The sequence below is a fragment of the Lontra canadensis genome, unplaced genomic scaffold (genome assembly GCF_010015895.1).
Source record: "Lontra canadensis isolate GAN:19392208 unplaced genomic scaffold, GSC_riverotter_1.0 scaffold10, whole genome shotgun sequence".
In the NCBI taxonomy this organism is placed as follows: Eukaryota; Metazoa; Chordata; class Mammalia; order Carnivora; family Mustelidae; genus Lontra; species Lontra canadensis.
In genome coordinates this window covers 24,569,437-24,592,772 of record NW_022631004.1, presented here as the reverse complement: position 1 = coordinate 24,592,772, position 23,336 = coordinate 24,569,437, and the positions used below count along the sequence as shown (strand labels likewise).

At 44.7% G+C, this 23,336-nt stretch overlaps 1 protein-coding gene across 3 annotated transcripts in view; it reads left to right on the top strand.

Moving 5' to 3' along the window:
* DOCK5 (dedicator of cytokinesis 5) overlaps window positions 1-23,336 on the top strand; it is a 213,840-nt gene that overhangs the window by 134,343 nt on the left and 56,161 nt on the right. For 2 of the 3 annotated variants that reach the window (XR_004382447.1, XR_004382446.1), the window contains exons 21-28: window positions 236-336; window positions 2,357-2,491; window positions 7,537-7,648; window positions 8,362-8,432; window positions 9,018-9,124; window positions 10,967-11,103; window positions 16,523-16,618; window positions 21,081-21,179. Coding sequence is in view for 1 of the 3 variants with exons in the window: in XM_032855782.1 (XP_032711673.1) it covers window positions 236-336; window positions 2,357-2,491; window positions 7,537-7,648; window positions 8,362-8,432; window positions 9,018-9,124; window positions 10,967-11,103; window positions 16,523-16,618; window positions 21,081-21,246 (925 nt within the window). In the remaining 2 variants the exon portion in view is untranslated. Of the gene's footprint in view, window positions 1-235; window positions 337-2,356; window positions 2,492-7,536; window positions 7,649-8,361; window positions 8,433-9,017; window positions 9,125-10,966; window positions 11,104-16,522; window positions 16,619-21,080; window positions 21,247-23,336 lie in introns of all 3 variants that reach the window. The other variant, XM_032855782.1, reaches the window with a different exon arrangement.

Here is a 23,336-nt window from a genome sequence, read left to right as displayed (position 1 = left end):
AGATTCTCCATATCATTTAGTCCAGTGCCTGACACATCATAGTTTCTCTGTTGAATGTTAAATAAAAAGAAACTCCACGACTTGACTTCAGCTCTGGAATTGTAAAGTGGAAATGCTTCAGAAGTGGTCAAGAAAGAAAAGCAGGCACCAAGATACCAACCAACATCCGGCCTATTAACAGAATCAATGCCTGGGGTCGTGCAGTGCTGCTATCTATGTTTTTCACCTTTGGCAGGTGTTCATTATCTCACTGATAGGAGACATCAAGTTCCAGCATTTTAATCCTGTCCTTGAAACCTACATCTACAAGCACTTCAGTGCCACTCTGGCTTACGTGTAAGTCTGATTCAAGGGGACTGCCTGCTGCTGGGTTGTTGGATTTATACTCTCAGGGTTGGGTTGTTAAGAAATGCAAGGGACATAAGCTGAGTAAGGGTGCCCCTAAGTGCAGAAGCTTGTTCTAAGCTTCTGGGGGGAGAAAGAGCACCAGCTAAGTGTTCCACCCCTGGGAAGGGCATTCAAGTAAGTCAATCCCTGCCTTCTGGGATACTCCCGAAGAGAGGAGGCTCTCTGTCTTTAAGAATCCAGAACACAGAGAGATGAGGAGTTGAAGGCATCGAGAGCACAGTCAAGGACAGAAGATCATACTTGGGATCTTAGGAGAGTTGGGTGTTGGGGATTCGCAGGAAACTCCAAGGGGATCAAACAGTGGGTTAATAAGGAAGACTAAGTTAAGTAGAAATGAGGGTCATGTCCTCAGCTGTACATCACAAGTGCTTTGTAGCATTTATTACTTACAGGATATGAGATGATGTCATTTTTCTTTCTTTTATATAAAGGAGAGTGGTCTCTGCCTTTTCCATGATCAGGTCATGGAAGCCTCCTTTCTGTCTTTGGTTTACGAGCCTCTGACTCAGGGAAGCAGCTAGCATGCGGCCCACCTCACCATGGCATTGTATGTGCCCTGTCGTCCCCACCCCTGGTGTCCCAGCCACTGTGCAGAGCAAGGTGATGAAGAGTGGCAAGAATGTAGCAGAGATCGGCAGAGATCTTTCTTTGTTGTTTTTTTTTAATAATTTTTTTAAAATTTTTAATAAACATATAATGTATTATTAGTCCCAGGGGTACAGGTCTGTGAATCGCCAGGTTTACACACTTCACAGCACTCACCATAGCACATACCCTCCCCAATGTCCATAACCGCCCCCCCCCCCGGGGCAACTCTTAGTTTGTTTTGTGAGATTAAGAGTTGGCAGAGATCTTTCTGACAATGGTTTATGCCGGGTCAATGCCAGCCGCTGTTGCTAATCTATCATGTTGGCTGCTGACCTGACTTTTCAGGTCAGGTCGTAGAGTCCCGTATCTTCTTTCTGAACTAAACAAGGAAGTTCTTGGTTTGATTTGCAAGAGAGGTCCAGCAAGGTTACAAGTGTAAGTGACAGAAAAGAGGTGTAACATAGCATAATCATCCACAAACACGGTGGACGTGATGCCCGCTGGGCTGGGAGAAGCAGCAGATACACTCATGACAGGTTTCTTTCCATGCAGTAGCCTCACTTCCCAAGCAGGCGGTAGCTGCACATGGATCTTCATTGTGGATCCAAGTGGATCACTTCCCTGGATCTTCATTACACAGAGTCGAGCGCAGCACTCCAGGAAGTAGCAATCTGGGTTTCTTTACAAGACTGTATCAGTTCAACAGGTGTGCTGTGGATTTTTCTTAACACTAGGAAAAGTCAGAGGTTCACAGAAAGAAAGGTCAAGCTATGAGTGTCCCTCAAAGTGTAAGTCAGCAGACAATTAAGAAAATGCCTAGACTCTGGAAAGACACAGCGATCTGACATCCCAGCCCAGTGTTATCTGTTGGGATGCCCAGAAACCATGGTTGTCATCAGATTGAGCCAGAGTCAGATGGAGCTTCTCTTCTCATCCTCACCGTTCTGTGACTCCCAAAGAGTTCAGGCAGACTGAAGGGAATTAGACCTCTTTTAAGGTGACTACGTTAAGCATACAGTCCCTTCCTTCCAGGAACGTCTGAGAATGTGTGTATAACATACTGGAGATTAAAATGTCTTCATGGTTTGAATCCCTTCATTTTTGATTCCTTTTAAAAATCCTGCTAAGGAAAGAAACCACCCATTATTTCTAAGTTTTAGGGATGCTCCAAACTTAGACTGTGGTGAGGAAACCAAACTGCAAAGGAGTCAGTTTCTCTACTCAGGGCATATTCTAGAAGAGATCATTATAGTTGTGATTTCTGCTTCCCCGGTATGCCAAGTTCCCTTCTCATATAACATACCTCAAACCTCAGAGTACCATTTTGCCCCGCTGACATTTTTCTTTCTCACCCTTTAAGGAAACTCTCCAAGGTACTGAACTTTTATGTGGCGAATGCAGATGACTCCAGCAAGACAGAATTGCTTTTTGCTGCTTTGAAAGCCCTAAAGTACTTGTTTCGATTCATCATCCAATCCAGAGTACTCTACTTGAGGTAATGCTAACTGTTCATCATCCAATCCAGAGTACTCTACTTGAGGTAATGCTAACTGCAGGAAGACATTTATGCTGTCTGTTCTCTTTCACGGATTTTCCCTTAATCCGCGTGCTCTGTGTTCAGTGCTCTGATCACAGTTGGATCACGGAATTGCCAAATTTCAGAACTCCAAGGCTGAACATGGTGGTAGCTTCTGAAACCCCTGGAGAAGTCTGGTCCAGAGTCCTTTCAAGGCAGCAGAATTTCTAGGGCAGTAATGACAGGAGGATTAGGGACGTATGTGGCTACTATATGCAGCTTGATGAAAGCCTTATTTGGTGATGACAGCTCTAGGAGTCAAGGTTCCTATGGCAAGACTGCATTTAGTGCAGCAAGGGACTTCATGATGATGTCAGGTGTACAATTCTAGGATCGTGAGCTCTTGGTGGAGGATGGAGAATGGTGGCCATTGTCATTGGGGAGATGTTCCCTCAAGTGTGTGTTTCTTTGCTGACGTCATGCTCAGCTACTTGATGAAACTAAGCCAAATATGGTAATTCCCAGCTTGAATTTCTAAAATAACAGCTTCACCAAAAATAGAGATGGGGCACTTGGGTTAATTAAGCGTCTGACTCTTGGTTTCAGCTCAGGTTGTGATCTCAGGGTCATGAGATCAGCCCTCACTGGGCTCTGTGCTGAATGTGGAGCCTGCTTGAGATTCTATGTCTCCCTCTCCTTCTGCTCCCCGCACCCCACCTTGCTTGCTTGCTCTCTCTCTAAACTAAATAAATCTTTAAAAAGAAATAGCAGAGACAAAGAATGAGGACGTAACTGTCCTGGGAATGCTCACAACCCCAGTGTCATCTCTACATTTCAATAAGAGTTGGATTTCCAAACTGGAAATATATTGCTAAGGCAGGTTTGGAAACAGGACAGAGAGCATGCTAAAATGTTACTAGGAGTAAAACCATAGGTAAGAGGATTTCAAGTCTAGACCTGAGCATTTGTATTGGTTTTAACTTGGTATGTCTCAACAATCATAAACAAAATTAAAGGCAAACAATTAACATTAAAAAGCTTGCAATGTACAATATAGATCAAGATCTTTAATTAGCTTTATTTTTTTTTTAAGATTTTATTTATTGGGTGCCTGGGTGGCTCAGTGGGTTAGACCTCTGCCTTCGGCTCAGGTCGTGATCTCAGGGTCCTGGGATCGAGCCCCGCATCGGGCTCTCTGCTCAGCAGGGAGCCTGCTTCCCCCCCCCCTCTCTCTGCCTGCCTCTCTGCCTACTTGTGATCTCTGTCAAATAAATGAATAATAAAAAAAAAAACTTTAAAGATTTTATTTATTTATTTGAGAGCTTGAGAAAGAGAGAGAGAGCATGAGAAGGGGGAGGGTCAGAGGGAGAAGCAGACTCCCTGCCGAGCAGGGAGCCTGATGTGGGACTCAATCCTGGTACTCCAGACTCCCTGCCGAGCAGGGAGCCTGATGTGGGACTCAATCCTGGTACTCCAGGATCATGACCTGAGCCGAAGGCAGTCACTTAACCAACTGAGCCACCCAGGCGTCCCTTTAATTAGCTTTATTAATGAAAGGCTCTTCCCAATCAACAAAAGAATAATAAACATACTTAAATAATAGAAAACAAAAAGAGATAATGTATAAGAGAAAAATTCAAATGGTAAATTAAATTTCTTAAGAAATATTCAGGGGTACCTGGGTGGCTCGATGGTTGAGTCTCTTGATTTTGGCTCAGGTCATAATCTTGGGGTCCTGGGATCAAGCCTTGCATGGGGCTCTGTGTTCAGTAGGGAGCCTGCTTGGGATACTATTTCTCCCTCTCTGTCTGCGCCTGCTCCCACTCTCAATCAATCAATCAATCATTAAATGAGTGAGTGAGTGAGTGAATAAAAATCTTAAAAAAAATTCATACTATCAAAATACCATACACGTGTAGTATCTTTTTTCTATACATTTGATAAAGATTAAAAATCTTTATCCTTTGATGAAATTGGACAGAAATAGGTCCTGCATTTTAATGCTGATAGGAATATAAATTTTTTAAGGGCAGAAATTTGGCACCTTGAATAAAAAGCAAAAACAAAACAAAATCCTCCAAAAGCAAAAGAAAATACTACCTTTGTCTGGTAATACCCCATCTAAAAATTTATCTGCTGGAAAATAATCTAGCAGGTGTGAACAAAGTTGAATGGGAAAAGGGTATGTTAATGAGGAAAGACAACTGTGATAGGTTCTTAAATAATAAAACTAAAGCATGAGACATAAGTGCCATTGATCCCATTTTGAAAATACTGGTTTGGGAACTAAAATTTTAGTTAGGAATAAAACTGTAGATAAGAGGGCTTTAAGCGGTTTTTTATTCTTTCAGCATTTTTGAAGTTTCCACAGTGATTTTTTACATTTTTATGGTTTAAAAAAATGTTTAATTACTTAAAAGTTCAGCTGGGCGAATGACTGTTCCTCCTTGCCTATTGAAGCAAGAGCAGTGTTCGCCATGCAGGGTTTATTTTTTTATTTTTAATTTTTTAAAAGATTTTATTTATTTATTAGAGAGAGAGAGAGAGAGCACAAGTAGGGGGAGCAGTAGAGGGAGAGGGAGAGGCAGGCCCTCTGCCGAGCAGGGAGCCCAATGTGGGACCTGATCCCAGGACCGCAACCCAAACCGAAGGCAGGCACTTAACCTTCTGAGCCATCCAGGCGCCCCAAGTCCATGGTTTATATGTGATCTCTGTAGTCTCATTCTCTCTTCAGACAGGCTTCTTTAATAGCCAGCTCCTCGTTCTGTACTTATGTTGAATTTCCACAAATTCATTTAAGGCCTGGAGTGTCCCACTGAGGGAACATCCCCTTACCTGGACATTTGCATAGTGAACCCTGATGTCTAGGAATAAAGATCCTTGTAAAACCATAGAAAGGAAATCTTCATTTATGAAATTGAAAAATATATTCTGTTGATGACTCACTAGCATGTCAGCCTTCACCATGTTGCAGTGTATCTGAACCATCGTTTTCAGTATCGTATAGGAGGAGAACAACAGAAAAGCCAAGATTAAGGTGGTTAAGTAGCCCCTGAAATTAACTAAGGGAGTTGCTGTGTCAAACTCGGTCCCTGAGCTGGTTATCCCCACCCCTCCAATCGTTTCTCATTAAACAAGAGCTTGATCTGAGAAAGTCAGCCTGGAAATCTACATTCTCTGATTGCTTAGATCAGATGGACATCAGTTTATTGGCCCTGTCCAGGAGCGGCAAATAAAATGTCACCCTACACAGATCTCCCCCCCACAGCTCCCCACCCCCACCCCTTTGCCCTCCTCAGAGCTTAAATTCCTCTTCTGAGCTCATTTCCTGGCTGGAATTTACCCCCATTCTGGAGACACCTAGGGAGAATTCAAGTTGTAAACTGCCCATGGTAGGTCATTGAGGACTCGGCTTCAGTCTTGAATTAGCCCCACCCTACCCCCCCTTCCCAGCCCCCAGCCCTTTCCCTTAAAGATTTATTTATTCATTCATTCATTCATTTTAGAATGAGAGCGTGCATAAGTGGGGGGGAGGGACAGAGGGAGAGCAAGAGGGAAAAGCAGCAGACACCCCAGGAGTGCAGCTTAACCCCAGGATCCTGAAAGCATGACCTGAACCAAAATCAAAAGTTGGATACTTCACTGACTATGCCACCCAGGAGCCCCTGGTGCCTTCTTTTTAAGTGCCCAGCTCAGAGGGTGCCCGGTATTGTTCTGGGTGCTGGGGACCTAGTAACAGAGGAAATAAGGCTCTAGCTCTGATGGTGCTTCTGGGTTGTGTTGAAGCCAGGAAGGCAAGTAGCAAAGGAAGAAAGGGAAGATAATTTCAGATCAGTAAAGGCTGGCCCGGGAGGCCTTGGGGACGGGGGAGAATAGGGGATAATGGTCAGGGAGGGAGGAAGCGTCTCCAGGAGTTGGCATCTGAATTGAGACCAGACAGGAGGAGGCCACCTGTGTAGGTGTCAGGGAGGAGGAGTGAGGGTGTGTGGGAGGCTCTGTAGAGCCTGTGTGAGGAATTAGGAGAAGCCAGTGCTTTGGGAGCATGGGGAATAACAGTGAGGGAGTGGGGAGTGGGGAGCAGCAGCAGAGTGACAGGAGAGGTAGGACCTGGCAGGTCATCCTAAGATGTTTGGATTTTACCCAAGTAAAAATCCTGATGCCGGAAGATCCCTACTCTTGACCAGTTGGTGGTACCATTGCCACCCAGTGTAAATGCACTTGGACTACAATTTGGGACTTCTGTGTTTCTGAGAAATGTGCCCAAGACCTCTGATTTCTACTTATGAGAAAGAACCAACTTTCAGCGGCTGGACAGATCCTGAAGACAAACAAGAATACCTTAATCAAAACCAGCAGGAATCAGCGAAGGGGAGGTGTTCTCCTGTGCTACGAGGCCCTGTCGTAGAGCAGGTCAGCACCCAGCGGGCCACTTCAGTGGAGAGAATGGCATTCCGGAACTTGCAGACCGTGTTGGGTTCAGAACACTGTAGGTCCAGTAAGAAGAGAAGAGGAGAATGGGGGAGGAGGGCAGGAGTGACACTGGAGGCTAGGCTGCGGCAAGAGTATGGGTTGGGAACGTGTGCTGGGGGAGTCCCCTGCGTATCAGGTGTTCTGCTAATGAGCTGAGGAGTCTGGGCATGCGCACGGGGCTCACATCTGATCCTTTAGGCAGAGCAGCTTCCTGCTGCTCCCCCTTTGCCGGAAATGCCTGTACACCGTTAGGAGGGACAGCCTCATTCAGCTTCCAGGGAGTTCTTCCCAACTGGCTGACCATAGCAGACCAAGTGGAGAGCTCTGTGGTGGGACTGTAGCACGGGTTCCTACGTGCTCTTGTCCAGGTGGTAATATCTTCTCAGCCTACTACTGGGCGTCTCCTTGGTGCACCCTTTGACCTTCCCTTCACGCAGTCTCAAGTGGTGACCAGGGAGGCACTGGCCTCCAGCATTGCTCAAGTGATGGATCGTCTCAGAAATTTCTTTTTAAAGGTGGAAAACCTGACCACTGTTTCTCTTTCTCCTGTTAAGATTTTACGGCCAAAGTGAAGACGGAGATGAATTTAATAATTCAATCCGCCAGCTATTTCTCGCTTTCAATATGCTCATGGACAGGCCCTTGGAGGAAGCCGTCAAGATAAAGGTCAGCAGGGTATCAGCGCGGGCGTCCCTTTTCTTGCTGTCTCTGAGCGTGTTCTGTGATAACATAGAACTGGACGCGGTGGGAGAGAAGCAAAGTGAATCATATTCGTGGAAGGCCTGTGAATTTTAGTATGACTTACTGAAAGCAAAGGGAGAAACCCGTGTTTTAACTTTTATGTCCTTTTGTATTCTCAAATGGCAATTTGCCCCAGACAAACTATCCTTTAAGACATCCTATGATGTCTGTGAATTCAGCCAGTCGATCCGTGTCACAGGCAACGGGTTTTTATCCTAAGTTCCCCCATTCTTCCCAGAAGCCCAAAGTCTCCCTCATGTTCATCATTACCAGTTTTTTCATGGAAAATATGCCATCTCTAAGGATTCAGATCTGTACTTCATTATTTATTCTTTGTTCTTGATGGCCACCTTGTGAGGGAGATGTCAGGATCTTAACGACCTCCTTAGATAGAAAGACGAATTCCAAACAAACAGTACCTGTTGGTAATGAAGAAAAAGAAAAGCCGTGCCATCTGACCTTTCAGGAAAACATTCTAGGCATCACCTTTAGCAACACTGAGCTCTCCTCTCTAGTGCGAGAGCGTCTGTGTCCAGTTCCCTACGTGGATGCAAGCCTTTTCTTCCTGGGATTAAGTAACACATTCTTTGCTCTTCCTGCCTGGCAACTGAATTTGCCTTTCTGTATTTTTCTGACAGGGGGCAGCTCTGAAGTACCTTCCCAGCATCATTAACGACGTCAAACTTGTGTTTGATCCCGTGGAGCTCAGGTAAATAGCAAAGCGAGTTCGTGGACTTTTACAAAGAAGCTGCCCCTGCCTGGGGCCTGGGCTGCTGCACATTCTATTAGTCTTCCAACCCGTATTAACGGAACCCCTTCTGGGGCTCCGTTTCTGCAGAAAATATAAAAGGAGACACAAAGCCTGCCCCTGAGTGAGGTTTGCCCTTTTCTCTGGAGAATCGATGCGCAGATGGGAAATTAACTCTAGAAGAACATACATAACGATCTGCTTCCAGCCCTCTAGGCAAGCCCCCGGGCCATACAGAGGCGGTGAGCGACAGCGGGTGGAGTTAGCTGGGAGAGGGTCCTGCAGGGGAGGAGCGTTCAGGCAGGTCTGTACAGCCGGGATGGACGTGCCGGTGCTTCGCAAGTTCAGACAGGCAGCTCTGAGGCTGAGAGCTACAGCCCGTGTGGAGCACAGTCTTCACCTCCGAGGGGCAGACGCTCAGGCCGCCTGGGGGAGATTTCCAGGGAAAACACTCCATGCCCGGATCTCGGAGTCGACGGGAGCTGTGTAATAGTCCCTTCAGTGGGACAGAAGGAAAATAACTAACTACTGGGATCTCTCTTGCAGCGTGCTCTTCTGCAAGTTCATCCAGAGCATCCCTGACAACCAGTTAGTTCGCCAGAAACTGAACTGCATGACCAAGATAGTGGAGAGCAGTCTTTTCCGGCAGTCAGGTACGTCCTCAACAAAAACTACCGCTTGCCGAAATTCCAGTCTTGGCAGCTTCTCCAGCTAGCACTTGCTTGCTTTTTTAAAAAATGTCAATAATGACCTTGCCAGTAGCTGGTTGGGACTCCAGGATCTCCCGAGAAACCGGTTTTAAGGAGCAGACAGAGTCAGTTTAATATTTCCAAGAGGATCCGAGACTTTTTTTTTTTTTTTTCCAATGAGGACAATCCAGTCTTTCAGTAATTAGAGAACTTTGTCCTCCAAATGGCACACCCCAGCAGGCAAACAGGAAAGATGGTTCTTTTCAACAAATGTGTCTTCTTCGACCTGTATTTGTTGCATAACCTGAAAAGCCAAGGAGCAGCTGTGCAGGGTTGTGCTATCCTCCCCTCCTCCCTGCCCCCCCTCCCCGGCTCAGGAGAGCCGATGTGTGTATCTCTTCTTAACTTCCATGCTCGGTCATGTCACATGAAGCACTGAAAATGGGCCACAGTGGTTGTATTTACACCACAGAAATTGGCAAACGCTCTAAGTCACAGGTTTTAGAGGGGCCTCGGGGCTTTGTGGGGGAGCCAGAGGGCGTGGAAGAGAGAAAACTCTAACATGGATGAAATGCTCTTTGTTTTGTGACTAGGGGCAAGCATACAGCCACCACGTCTAAATCACTGTACTCTTGTCCCCAAGCTGATATGGGAAAGAGGTCTGATAGCTGGTCTTTCCCCAATAAACCCAAGACTTGCCAGAGAGGGGCTGCTCTGGGAAGTTGTTTTGGGGCTACCAGAGGGTGAGGGGCTTCCAGAGGGTGACCCCATGTGGTGTGTATTGCCTGGAAGGTCACCAGGCACCAGGACTCCTCAGAAATAGGGAAAGGTGAGCAGGTTGTTGGTGCCAGGCCTCCTGGCCTTGCTCCGGGCTGGTTATGTAACTTTGGACACACCAGGAACCTTCTGTAAGTCTTAGCCTCCATTTCCACGGAAGGGAGGATTTGAACTGGATCACATCAGTAGCCTCTTTTGGCTCTGAAATTTTCTGACCCTGTGAATTTTTGCTTAGAAATTCCAACTGTTACAAGGACACTGTTGGAGGTGTGTACAAAGCTAGTGAATGCTCTTAAGTAGAAAACCTAATATTACTAGACATCTTCATACGCTATGATATATCTGCCTCTAAGCATGCAGAAAGGATACGGAAGATGATAAAAATGGGCTGTTTGAGCACAAAAGCTAGCAGGCACTGTGTGTTCCAATTAGAGGAAGTATTCTCGCTGTTAACAGTCATTTCCGTTAGCGTCCAGAACATCTGGCCTCATCGTAATAATGTCTTATAATATCGAGGATCCCAGAAGGAAGACATCATAGAAAGATAAGCCCTTATTTTATGAAGCTCATATGCCTGCCAAAACATCAGGATGTCCTTGAAACACATCACAATGTCCTAGGAAGGCTCACTTGGTATTCATACAAATTTTAGAGTCCAATCTCTCCATTTGGTGGAAGCTTTCAAACATTTTTTACAAGTGTGACTTGCTTAATTTATTCCTTTTGTAGGACTTTGCCTCTGGCTGTCAAGTTGGCTTTTTTATTTTTTTTTTTTAGCTAAAGACATTGTTGAATACTTGAAACCTTTTTGTTTATGTGCCTGTGATGGGTGTAATTTTCTGAGTTTTTAAAATCAAATTACAGGGCTGAAGTTCCATGTCTAGGCTGCTGTGCTCCCACTGGGTGGAGCTCAGAGGTCAGCTGTGGTATCAGGCAGAGAGAGAGTTGCAGGCAGAAGCAGGGCATCTGGGGGCCGGTGCGGGGGGTTGGGTGCTGCAGCTGGTGAGCTGGGTGCTCTTTCTCCCCCAGAGTGCAGAGATGTGCTGCTGCCGCTGCTGATAGACCAGCTCAGCGGCCAGTTAGATGACAACTCCAGCAAGCCCGACCATGAGGCCAGCTCGCAGCTTCTGAGCAACATCCTGGAAGTACTGGACAGGAAGGATGTGGTGAGTTGAATCGTCACCCCATGCAGACCACAGTGCAGACGGGTCCCTCTGCCTCGGGCAAGAATGACTTCAGGGCCTTCCTTGTCTCAGGGCTTGGCCCCAGCGGTTTAGAACCTGGGTCCTGGGGCTGGTTTTGAGGTGATCAGAGAGGCTTCTGCTTGCCAGAGTCTGCTCTGCAAATCTAGGTCTAGGAGAGGTCCGCGGGCTGCTGGCACTTGCGGCGGCTGCTTTTCCCGGCTCATCCACGGTGGAGATCCCTGAGGGCGCTTTGAAGAATCAGAGGCCTGTTTAGATTTTTTATGCAGAAACCTTGGCCCTCTTTTACCACTGGTACTGAGAGGACTGTTGTAGATGTGCCTGAGCTTCTGAGATGCTTTCATTTTTATACTCTCTCTGACACCAATCCTTCCTTTTGGAGCCTGGTGGAAATGATGTGTTTTCTCATCTCTCATCTTCTCCCTTACCTCCCATCCTCTTCAAAACCCTGGGGCTTCATCTGCCTGGATTTACCTTGTTCTAGAGATAACACAGCCCATAGCCTAGGCAGGACCACTCTCAGGAGGCTGGAAAAGTTGGCAGAATGTGTTCAGTTGTGCACAAACCATACCTACTGCCCTCCACAATGTCTGCCTGGCACCAGTGTTCCCACAGAGCAAGGAAGACACTCTTGGCTTTGCCTAAGCCATTCTCTTACCAGTATGTTTAGGCTCAGTTCTGCTAAAGGAGTTGAAGAGCACTCTGTCCCTTTTCCCATAGCTAAATTCTTAGCTCACCTTTCAAGGCCCACCCCGGTTTGGCCACGGCCTGCCTCCTCTTCACACAGGCATGTCTGCATTTCTGCCAATTCACTCCTCAGCTGCGGAGGTACCGGAGAACGCCATTGCCTTTTCCACCTACCCCCACCCTTTCCCTGAGCCCCTGCAGCCCACCTTAGAATTTGTGTTATTTATTGGGTATTTATTAATTATAGGTCATGTTCCCCTTCCTCTTCTTTTTCTTAAGTGTGTTTCTAGAAACCAAATAAAATATAATAAGTTTCCCCAAGGAACTTTATGACTGGGGATTTGATTCCTAACCAAGGATTTTACAACAGATAAATAAATGTAACCAATCATCTCATGATGATAAGAATATTTTTAAAAAGTAACTCTTATGACTCCGTAATCAAAGTACTAAAATGAAGCTCCAAGCTTGAGTTGGCAACAGTGTACCAGGGTCTTCGGTTTAGTCAAGGCTCCAATGTGTGTATATGATCCAGGGTTAATCTAAAACATGGGAATTGGGCCATTTTCTGGTGCCAGTATTAGCATGTGTAGCTCTTTATCCTTAGGCAAATCTGTAGACGCCTGAGTTCCCCTTACTTAGCATGGAGGGATTGTTCTGGGTGGCCTCTTGGGTCTCTTCCACTCTGACGCTACCTTGTTTTGTTTTTTTTTTAAAAACACTGAAATCTTCCTTTACTTTCTCTTTTGAATGGGTATGGCTGTCTCAATCATTTCATTATGGCCAACTTTTATTTTGTAAAAAAATAAAAAGAAAAGAAAAGACAAAAAGGCAATTTAAAGTCTTATAAAATTTTGGAGGTATGCAGAAGGTAGATCTGACACACAGTAGTATAAATACAACCTAAGTAATATAAGGTTTAGAAATAAACAAAGCTAGCATTATTGAACAATTACAACCTTTTATGGCTTAAACAGTTAGTTGCAAGTTCTTTTGGTAGAAAGTTCTCATAAGGTGCTGAGTTTCTGGCCTGCTGGGATTGCTGACCATCTGTCCATATGGGGCCTTCTATTTGCACGAGATGGTGGGAATTCTTGGTTTGTACACAGGGGAGTTATATAAATGTCTCTGGATCAGGGCATCAGTAAAGTGAGCATTATGAAGAAGGATAGACACACAAAATGTATGCACATAAAAATAAATCATAGCCCTAAGATGGTTCTTCATCTGCATCCACCATTTGTCTCTTTCCCTCTCCTTATGCCACGAGATTCTATCTTCTCTGGTCTAGTTTGCAGCATGAAAATCCTGAGGGCGGTTCTGCAGGGGTGGATCGCTTTCTGGTTCCGACACTGGTCCTTCAGGAAACTGGCATAGTTATAGTGACCCTTGGCATTGTGGGGCAGAGTCTTAACTCCAGACTTTGAACCGTCGCAGGCTCGGTCAGCTCGGAGCGCGGCCGGAGGCAGGGTGACGGGAGCAATTGGGCGCTGTTCTCTGAGGGCGCACTGAGGAGTGGGGCCCCGGGCTCTCGGCTCCTCCGGGCCGGAGACTGCGAGGCCGCCATCTTCATTCCCGTCCTCCGGAACTCTCTTGTTTTGTTTTTTAAAGACTTTATTTATCTGAGAGAGAGAGCACGAGTGGGGTGTAGGAACAGAGGGCAAAGGAAAAGCAGTCACTTACCCGACCAAGCCACCCAGGTGCCCCATGTTTTGTTTTTAATATAATGTATTTTAATACAAATTTTTAATATAAATTTGTTATATTCAATTTATATTTATATTTAAATAATATATATTGCTATATATGACATTAAAATAATAAAATATATAGTATAACAAATAATATTTAAGTTATAAATATATTTATATTTGTATAAATTTAATGTAAAATTACATTAGTTTATTATATTTATAAATATGTAATTATATGTTATTAAATATATATTTATATATAAGTAAAATATATAAATTTATATAATTTATATACAATTTATATAAATTGTATATAAAGTATATGATTATACATTTATATAAATTTATATATTTAAATCTGTTGACTATAAATTTAGCATAACATTTATATTTAATGTAAATGTATTTATTATATAATATAAATAGATTTACTTTAATAGAGTTATATTTATATTAAAAGTAAATCTATTATAAATGTAAAATTTAATTAAATTTAAGGATTTATATTTAATATAAAAATTTTAATATAATATCTTTGCCCACCTTCATACATGCAGAAGGACCCTTTGGAAATGACTTGAATGTATTTACATTTTATGCTGAAAGATTTAATTGGCTTGAGGAAGCTTTTTTTTTTGTCTTCCTAATAACGTTCCCTGTAATGAGCAGAAGCATTCAAGATTATTGATCTTGGAGCTTCTGTAAAATTAGTAAATTGGATAAATTTTTGGTGATGGTAATGATACGGCTTTATCCCCCACCATAAGCATTCTTAAATGTATAAACCAATCCTGTATGTCTTCCCCTATCCCCCCCATTTCCTCAGTTATAATTCCAGGCTCTGATTACTGACATGGATTCCTATGCCTTTTTTCAATAGCCCAGGATTCCTCTTTTCCCAAAGCTGTGTCTCCACACTGCCCACATTCTTCAAAGTCCAGCTGCCGAAGGTCCCTGCCTGAGGTCGCTCCTGGTCCAGGCCTGCCTGGAGTCCCCCACTCTGCCACTTCCGTTTGTGCTCTCCTTACATCCGGCTTAAGGTCCTTCTCGTTCGGTATCCTGAGCTGTGGTTCAGTTCACAGACACATCTTGAACAGCGCCCACGCTCCGGGCGCTGAGATAGGTCTGAGTGCAGCACTGAACAGGAGAGTGAAGCACCTGCCATCATGGAGCTGCCCTTCTAGGAGGATCCTGTGTTCTGCTCATTGTCCTTCAAGCCCCAGCTCTCCGGGTGAGGTGAATCTTTGAAGGGCTCCGAGAGCATCTGATTCCGTTTCCTCCCTCCATCCCAGCAGGCGGGACTCACTCACCTAGCCGGGTTTGGGGTGTGGTCTCACTACGGAATGAGGGTAAAATGCTTCAACAGAGAGACAAGGTCTATGGATCATGTTCCCTCAAAGAAATGGAAAGCAAGTGAATGTATAATAAAAATGAAGAAGGAAAGAAGGGAGGCATGACAGGGAAGCTAACAATACTTGATATTATAATGATATTATATATAGCAGTGATTTAGTTATTTGAACCATTACCCAGGAGTTTCAAAATATCTATCATGAAGCCAGAATGGATAAAAGCTTCGAAAGACAAGGTTGACTATTGCTAGCTTGGGGCCAAATGAGTATAACATCAAATCACAAGCAGGAGAGAAGGAGAAATAAAGAATATGTATTTGTGGGGTGCCTGAGTGGCTCAGTCAGTTAAGCCTCTGCCTTCAGCTCAGGTCATGATCCCGGGGTCCCAGGATCGAGCCCCACTTCGGGCTTCCTGCTTGGCGGGGAGCCTGCTTCTGCCTCTCCATCTCCCTCTGTGCTCTCTCTCTCTCTCTCTTTCTCTCAAATAAATAAAGTCTTAAAACAAAACAAAGAAGAATACATATTTGTGAGGCACTATTTATTGTGTACACCAGCCCAGCTAATTCCTGTAAGGGAACCTTTTTTTTCCAGCTATGGAAACGGAGCCTCAACAAAGTTAAATAATTGCTCAGAGTGACACATGACAGAGTCAAAATATTAAATCCTGTGTTAGTCTCCTTGGGCTGCCAAAACAAAACACCCCAGACTGGGCAGCTTAAACAACAGGTATTTATTTCCCACGGTTCTGGCAGCTGCAAGTCCAAAGTCAGGGTGCCCGTGTGGTCGGGTTCCTGGGGAGGGCTCCCCTCCTGGCCTGAAGATGGTTGCTGGCTCTCTGTCCTCACATGGCTTTTCCTTAGTCTGTGTGTGGAGAAGGAAAAAGCCAGCTCTCTGGTGTCTCTCCTTATATTATAAGGACGCTAACCCTATAAGACCAGGGCCCCGCCTTCATGACCTAATTGGCTCCCCAAAATCCATCTCTAAATACCATCACACAAGAAGTTAAAGGACCAGCATATGACTTTTGTGGGTTTTCAAAAATTAATCTCTGGGCCCCGTGTAGGGCTTAAACTCAGAACCCCAAGATCAAGAGTCACATCAGCTGACTGAGCCAGTTGGGTGCCCCCAGCCTATGACTTTGAACACAAACATTCAATCAATAGCAATCTCCTTGATTTGAATTTCTTGTGGGTTTTTTTTTGTTTTTTTTTTTCCTCCTACACAGAAGGTGGCAAGAACGTTGAATTTTTGCCTTTTCCTTCCCGTGCACATGCCTGTTTCTCCTGGGCCACCGCATGTGCTCAGCGTCAGGACTGACTTCTCATGCCAGGGGGGTCCTCCCGGAACTCCGTTGAATTGGTGGCCACAGTGAACTTGCAGTGAACACGGATGGTCTGGGTTACTAGGGAGGCGTTCTCCCCGACATGCCCACGCTCTGTTTTTATATGCTAACCCTAATCATTTTAACCGATTCCTAAGTAACAGCATGTGTTCATCTGTGAACTTCTTTTCCCCTTTTTGGACAAGAGATTGCTTTTCAGGGAAGAGCCTGAATGAGGCTTAAGGAGAAAATTCACCTGTCCAAGGTGTTTTGAGGAAAAGTGAAGCTGAGTCAGAAGAAGTGGGTCAGTTCCCATGTTTCCCTCATAGGGCCCCACTGCGATGCACATCCAGCTGATAATGGAGCGGCTGCTGAGAAGGATCAACCGGACCGTGATTGGGATGAGCCGACAGTCTCCCCATATTGTGAGTATTGCGTCAGGGGACCCCGCGGCCACCACGGCTTCTCAGTGTCCCACCTGCCCATTGGGAGTCCTCTAGACCATTCCCACAGGCCCCCCAGTTCACTGTCGGTGTCTGTGTGCTGTGTATCACAGCTGCCAGGGGCCATGAGCGGGCTCTAGAACTTTCCAGCCCTCCCTGACGAGTGACCTTGGCTCTAACCACCTGCAGATCTTGATTCTAATGCTGATTTTTCTCTTGAGGGGAAGTGCTCCCACAGGGTGGTGGGAGAGGTTGAGGGGGGAGAGTTATCGGGGACCCTGTACACACAAAATATGCAGATCCATTCTTGAGGAACCTTTCTCCTACTAAAGATTAGACAAGCCTGTTGTAATATGTTCCAGCAGAGCCTGAGACGTGTGGGCGCCCCCAGGTAGGCTAAGTTGGTACCCATTCGACCACATGCTCTTTTAATATTTGTTGACTATTTCATTTAAGAACAACATGAGCCTTTGTGAGCAGAAGATGATGATGGGTTGTGGTGGCTGCATTTAGTCCTTCCTCTGTTATCTCAAGTAATTGCGTTCTAATTCTCACTATGTGGTGTGCATGCTCAGTCTGGATCTACCCCAGTTAGAACGATAATGGGAAAAATATTAGAGCTCCTAGCTGTAGTGATGATAATAGTAGTAGTCAGTAGCTGGTTTGGGTTTGTTTTTGTTTTGTTTTTTTTTTAATCTGCCAGAAATTATTTTAAGCACTTATATTTCTTCCTTTTTTTAAAAATAGATTTTATTTATTTGAGAAAGAGTGCCTGTGTGTGCTAGAGAGAGAGAGAGAGAGAGACCACGTGTGGGAGCACAAGTAGGGGAGAGGGAGAAGCAGGATCCCTGCTGAGCAGGGATTCCCAGGACCCTGGGATCATGACCTGAGCCTAAGGCAGACACTTAACCGGTTGAGCCACCTAGGCAGCCCCAGGGCTTTACAGGTCATCGAAGCCTCACACAGATCCCAGGAGGCAGTTCTTTCTTTGGCTGCATTTTTCAACTCAGGAAACTTGCAGAGAGAGGTTAGGAAACCTGTGTGAGGTTGCAAGACCATCAGGGGGTGAATTGAGGTTGGGGTCCCTGGCAGTCAGCTTTCTGCCTAGGCCGTGCATGGCAGCCAGCCCCACCCCAGGCAGCTTACCAGGTAATATTTTCCAACTATGCACTCTAGTTACCAAGAGAGGAATTCTGATCAGTTCCATCTCCCCCCCCACGTTGGATTTCCACTTCTGTGCTTGTAGATGGGTGCCCTGTGGTACTGTCCAGCCCTTTTAGCTCAAAAAACCCACAAATGTTTGAAGAATTTAGGATTAGCATGTTTTTCAGTTTGCCCTGGCCTCTATCTCTCCACCTCCTGAATGTCAAATTAGATGAAAAAGTATGTTTGCAACCAGAGGTAACTGTTGGAAAATCATGTTGCATCATTACTTATGATAGTTAAAAGCTATGATTTGATCTTAGAGGACAGAAGGAAAAGAACCACCTCAAATGGCCACAGTCAATGAAAGCCATTCATTTATTCAACAAAGAGTTGTTAAGAAACTACTGTAAGCCAGGCACTATTCCAGACACTGGAGGTAGATTAGTGAACAAAACAGAAATCACTACCTTAGCAAAGTTTATATACTATCAATAACAATAACAAAAAAGAAGAAGATACAAGATAAGGGCAGTCAGGGTGGGAGAACTACAAATTTAAATGAGGTGATTAAGAATGATTTTCATGAGAAGGGAAAATTTGGACAAAGACTTGGAGAAGGAAGAGGGATTAGTGTGGAGGTATAGGGAGGGGCCTTTTTGGCAGAGGCAATGGCCAGGGCAGAAATGTCAAGATGTGCCTTGTAAGATTCACATCTAGTGACTGAGCTGATCCAAACAAGAATGTAGAGAATCACCCCCTGGGTTAAGACTCAGGGTGATCCAAAACACAAAAGGATTCAGATCTCATACTAAAGGTGTAGACACTAGATGTACCCTTCGTTGTTACTGCCAACCCATTGCTGCCCTGTGTTTAAAGAACGTAAGGGCAGGTTGAGAACTGTACTTAGGAAATGATAGATTGGTTTTCAGGTAGTACTTAACATATCTTAATTTAAATATACCTGTTCAGCTTCTTCTGATAGTGAAATTGTTCGTTATCTTACAAGCTTCAGCCAACTCCAGAATGTTGGCTGTGTTTCTGAAGAGAAGGGTGGGTATTTGAATGTGAAAGGACCTGGATCCCTGTTGTGTTTCTGTTAAAATAAGATGATGGGAGCAGTTAATGTCTGAGATAACAGGGAGTGGTGGAGAGGCAGAGAGAAGCAAAGAAGAACTCAGGAGTAAGATAAATCTAAGAAGGGAAAGACAGATGAAACAAAGATACAGTCACAGAAATATGCAAATAAATAAGTGATTGAGTATAGATACATGTCTTTATATAGCTTATCCTCATACACAAGAATAGTTAAGAATTAGAGGACCTGTTAGAGGCGTCTGGGTGGCTCAGTAGGTTAAGCAATCTGACTTTTTTTTTTTTTAAGATTTTATTTATTTATTTGACAGAGATCACAAGTAGGCAGAGAGGCAGGCAGAGAGAGAGGGGGAAGCAGGCTCCCTGCCCAGCAGAGAGCCCAATGTAGGGTTTGATCCCAGGACCCTGAGATCATGACCTGACTGGGAAGGCAGAGGCTTAACCCACTGAGCCACCCAGGTGCCCCAAGCATCTGACTCTTGATCTTAACTCAGGTCTGGATTTCAGTCAGGGTGTGAGTTCAAGCCCTGCACTGGGCGTGGAGCCTACTTAAAAAAGAGAGAGAGAAAGGAATTTTTTTCCGTAGAGGATCTATGAATAAAATACATCAGTTGAACAAAAGGAAAAACACTTTATGCCTGTCTCCATAGATGCCAAAATATATGTGATGGATGTAACATCTTCTCCAAATTAATGGAAGGAGAAGTTCACATGCAGTCACCAGGCAACCTGATGGTCATGAAAAGGAGAATCAAGGTGTTTAGTCTCAACACAGTTGAGCACTTTTCTGTCAATTGCTGCTAATATGATAACACACGCACACGTGGACATTTTATATATATTGAGAAAGGAGAAGATAACTTTCATAATTGTCATCTTTAGTGAAATGACTACCACTTCTAGGAAGCCCAAGAGGCCTAACAAAATTTTAACAAAAGTAATGAACAGTTAGTTAAACTGACCAGTTTCGGAATAAACAAACAATGTCCAGTGGCCTGTCTATATAACAACAGTAGCTGTTTAGGGGTCATAAAAGAAAAATCCCCAAAATATGAGAGTAAAAATAAATGCAAGATGGGGTGCCTGGCTGGCTAAATCAGGAGAGTGTGTGACTCTTGATCTCAGGGTCATGAGTTTCAGCCCCATGTTAAATGAATAAATTAATTAAAACTTAAATATATAAGATACACATAAACGAATAGCCACATAGATTTTAATATTTTATTTATTTGAGAGAAAAAGAGGGAGAGCAGAGGGTTGGGGGGACAGAGAGGGAGAAGTCCCACATCTGCCTGATGTGGGACTCGATCCCAGGACCCTGAGATCATGACCTGAGCCAAAGGCAGATGCTCAGCTGACTGAGCCACACAGGTGCCCCCCAGAGAGTACTCATTCATTGTTTTTGTGTTTAGGAAGTCATTCCTTCCATCCCCCAAATAGCTGTATATTCATCTCAATGCCAATTCATTTAAATAACTATATAAATAAAGAGGGCGTTCCCCCTAGATATTTGCCCTTTGGCCAGAAAATCAAGTGTGTGATTCAAATGTGATTGGACAAGGGGAAAGCACATTGAATATGTAATGCCTGACTTCAAAAATATAATTTGATGCTAATCATCAAGCCCTTCAGTCCCTTTCTTCAAAACCCATCTGTAATCACACACGCATAACATGCTGGCAGGAACTGACTGAAGGATTCTGGAATTGGAAGAATGACATTGAAGTGCTGTAGGTGGGAGTATTCATTTCCCTGTCTCTCTGCTCTTTGTGCTCAGTTTTACGATCTCTTTTTCCTCCTTGCATTCCTCCAAAATTAAATCTGTGCTATTTCAGACATTTCTTCATGGACTACAACTCTGTCTCAACAAGAAACTCCATGTCCCCCAAGTCGTTGTACTCTAACCAGTGATCTAGCTGAGATCTCAGAGCCCATGTCCGCTGACCTACAGGATTCTGCAGGTCATACTGTTAAAGGTCTGAGCAAAGCCCGCCACATTCCTTAACTCAAACCTGGAAGGAGGTTATTTTAAGCAGAAACAGCAAAGTGTGTGCCTTTTAGCCTTTGGAATGCACAATGTTTCCAGGTTGGCAGGGTCCCTGTTTTGGTAATTGGGTGGCAACAGCCAAAGTCCCCGTGCACAGATCTTGTTTTGGCATCTGGGGGCCTCAGGACTGTTGGCTTTGTGTCTCTTCTGTCCTTCCAGGGGAGCTTTGTTGCGTGTATGATTGCCATCCTGCGGCAGATGGACGACAACCACTACAGCCATTACATCAGCACTTTCAAAACCAGACACGACATCATTGTAAGTTGTCTCCGTTGGGTCCTGGTAACTTTGAGACCTCTTATATCCGGCCAAAACAAAAACAGAAGTGAGCATCCTGACTCCAGAATTCCCTTTCCGCCCACCTCCAGAGCGGCATGGCTATCCACAGTGATGACAAAAAGGAAAAGGTTGATTCTTACTTTCTCTCTGTGATAGCATTTGAAGACTATAAAACATGCACCAGGAGACCCTCACTCACCCTCTGAATCTCTTGGATTTAGAGAGAACCCTCCTTTGGAACCATCTGGGAGATCTTTTTTGCTCTCAGAAGAGAGTAGTGCCTCATTTTCAGGGAGAGTAGTTACGTCATGGCAAGGATTCTGTGCACAGTACTGCTTCGGAGATGCAGTTGGTGTCATCTTTTTCAGTTGTCCCTGGAAGGGGAAACAAGAAGAGTCATACTTGCCCCTTGTAACATCTGTAAGGTGGTATTTGCCAGGGCAAATATCAGTCACCTTCAGTTGACAATATTCTGTTCTCTTTGGTTTTGAACAAAAAAATTGTTGTCATGGTAAGTAATCTGCATACAACCAAAGGTTGCCCAAGACACAAAGTTAGGCCTCTGGCTGCTTCCCCAGGACCCTTCCCCTTAGGGAATTGTTAGTGGTTGTTAACAAGTCCCTGAAAGTATCCTCTTACCTCGTAAAGCAGTGGGCCAGACTCAGCTGGATCAGCAGTCCAATGTCCTGTTGCACTAGTCATTGCTGTGGACAGTCTCCCACCATCCATGCATGTTCCCGTCTTCTTTATGCTCTAGATTTTCTACTTTCTAGCTATGTGGTACTGGTAGTATGTGGCCCGTGCACCCAAGGATATCCAGCTCCTTCTCTGCCAGTCACCTTCCCTTCTTTGAGGTCCACATGATGGAAAAACACACAAGGCACTGCAGAGGAAGAAAGGGCTGTTGAACAGTAGTGGGAGTCATAGTAGGACTATGTAATGGTGGTAGTAGTGGGTCCAGCGATCTACTCCTACTCAGTGAACCAGGAGGCCTAATCTGGAGGCCTCCATGAACCTGCACTTAAGCCATGCTCTGGCAGGCAGCGTGGTGCTGGGACCTGCAGTGAGGTGATGTGTCTCTATGCCTGCAGGGACCAGGGGCAAGAGAATTAGGAACAGAGGAGGGGAGGGAGGAGGAGGAAGCTGAGGTAGCAGCGTTTCTCCTCCACAGGCAGGAGGTGGAGTCGGTTTAAGAACACAGGCTCGAACATCTGGATCTGGGTTTGAATTCTGGCCATTCTGCTTCCTTCTGTGAAATTTTGGGCCAGCTATTTAACTTCTCTGAAGCTCAGGTTCCTTGTCTATAAGACACCACCTATTTCGAAGGTTAATGTAAAAGGGTATCCAATCGGTGAACACCTGGTAGTCACCAAGCTTTGTGCTTGGCCTGAGGTTAATGCCTATGCAGCTAGCTATTTAGAGTAGTAATTTTATTCTTGTCATGTAAAATAAAGTTAACACAAAAATAGTCTAGCGACTCTTTGAAAACTTCCTTTGGAAAGCGTAGAAGGAAAGTTATACTAAATTCAAGCTCTTGACAATTTGGCTCCATTGAGTAAGCAAAAATAAACAGGTTTAACTCCTGTCTTCCAGAACAATGGTAAGCTCTTTCCCCTGTATTATCTAATTTAAAAAGGATTAGTATCCACCTGAGGGAACTATGGTCACCAGGGGCAAGCCTGAGGGGTATAGCTAGACCATTTGACTTCCTGCAGACTGTCCTTTCCCTCCCTCCTGCTGCCTTCTGAGTAAATCACTCGGAAGACTTTGGGAAGTGAGAGAGTTGAATGTAGAATCAGCATCAGGAGTGAATAACCAGCCTCTAAATTTAATCCTTGCTTCACAAACCACAAATTCTTACTGACATGAGAGAGTTAATAGAACAGTTGAGAAATTGGTGGGTATACTTCAAATGTATAATGAAAAATTTTAAAACTCATGAAATATGGCCATCATTTGAGAATTGAGGATAGAAAAGTTTGACGCTCCATTGAACTGTAGGAAGAGTCAGGGGTCACACAGACATCACAGTGAGGTTTGTTCCCATTCCCGGTGCTGTGTGATGTCCCAAGTGCCGGAAGTCGGCCATCTTGTCCACTGTCTCAGAGGAACATCCTTAGAAATAGAACCCAGGCC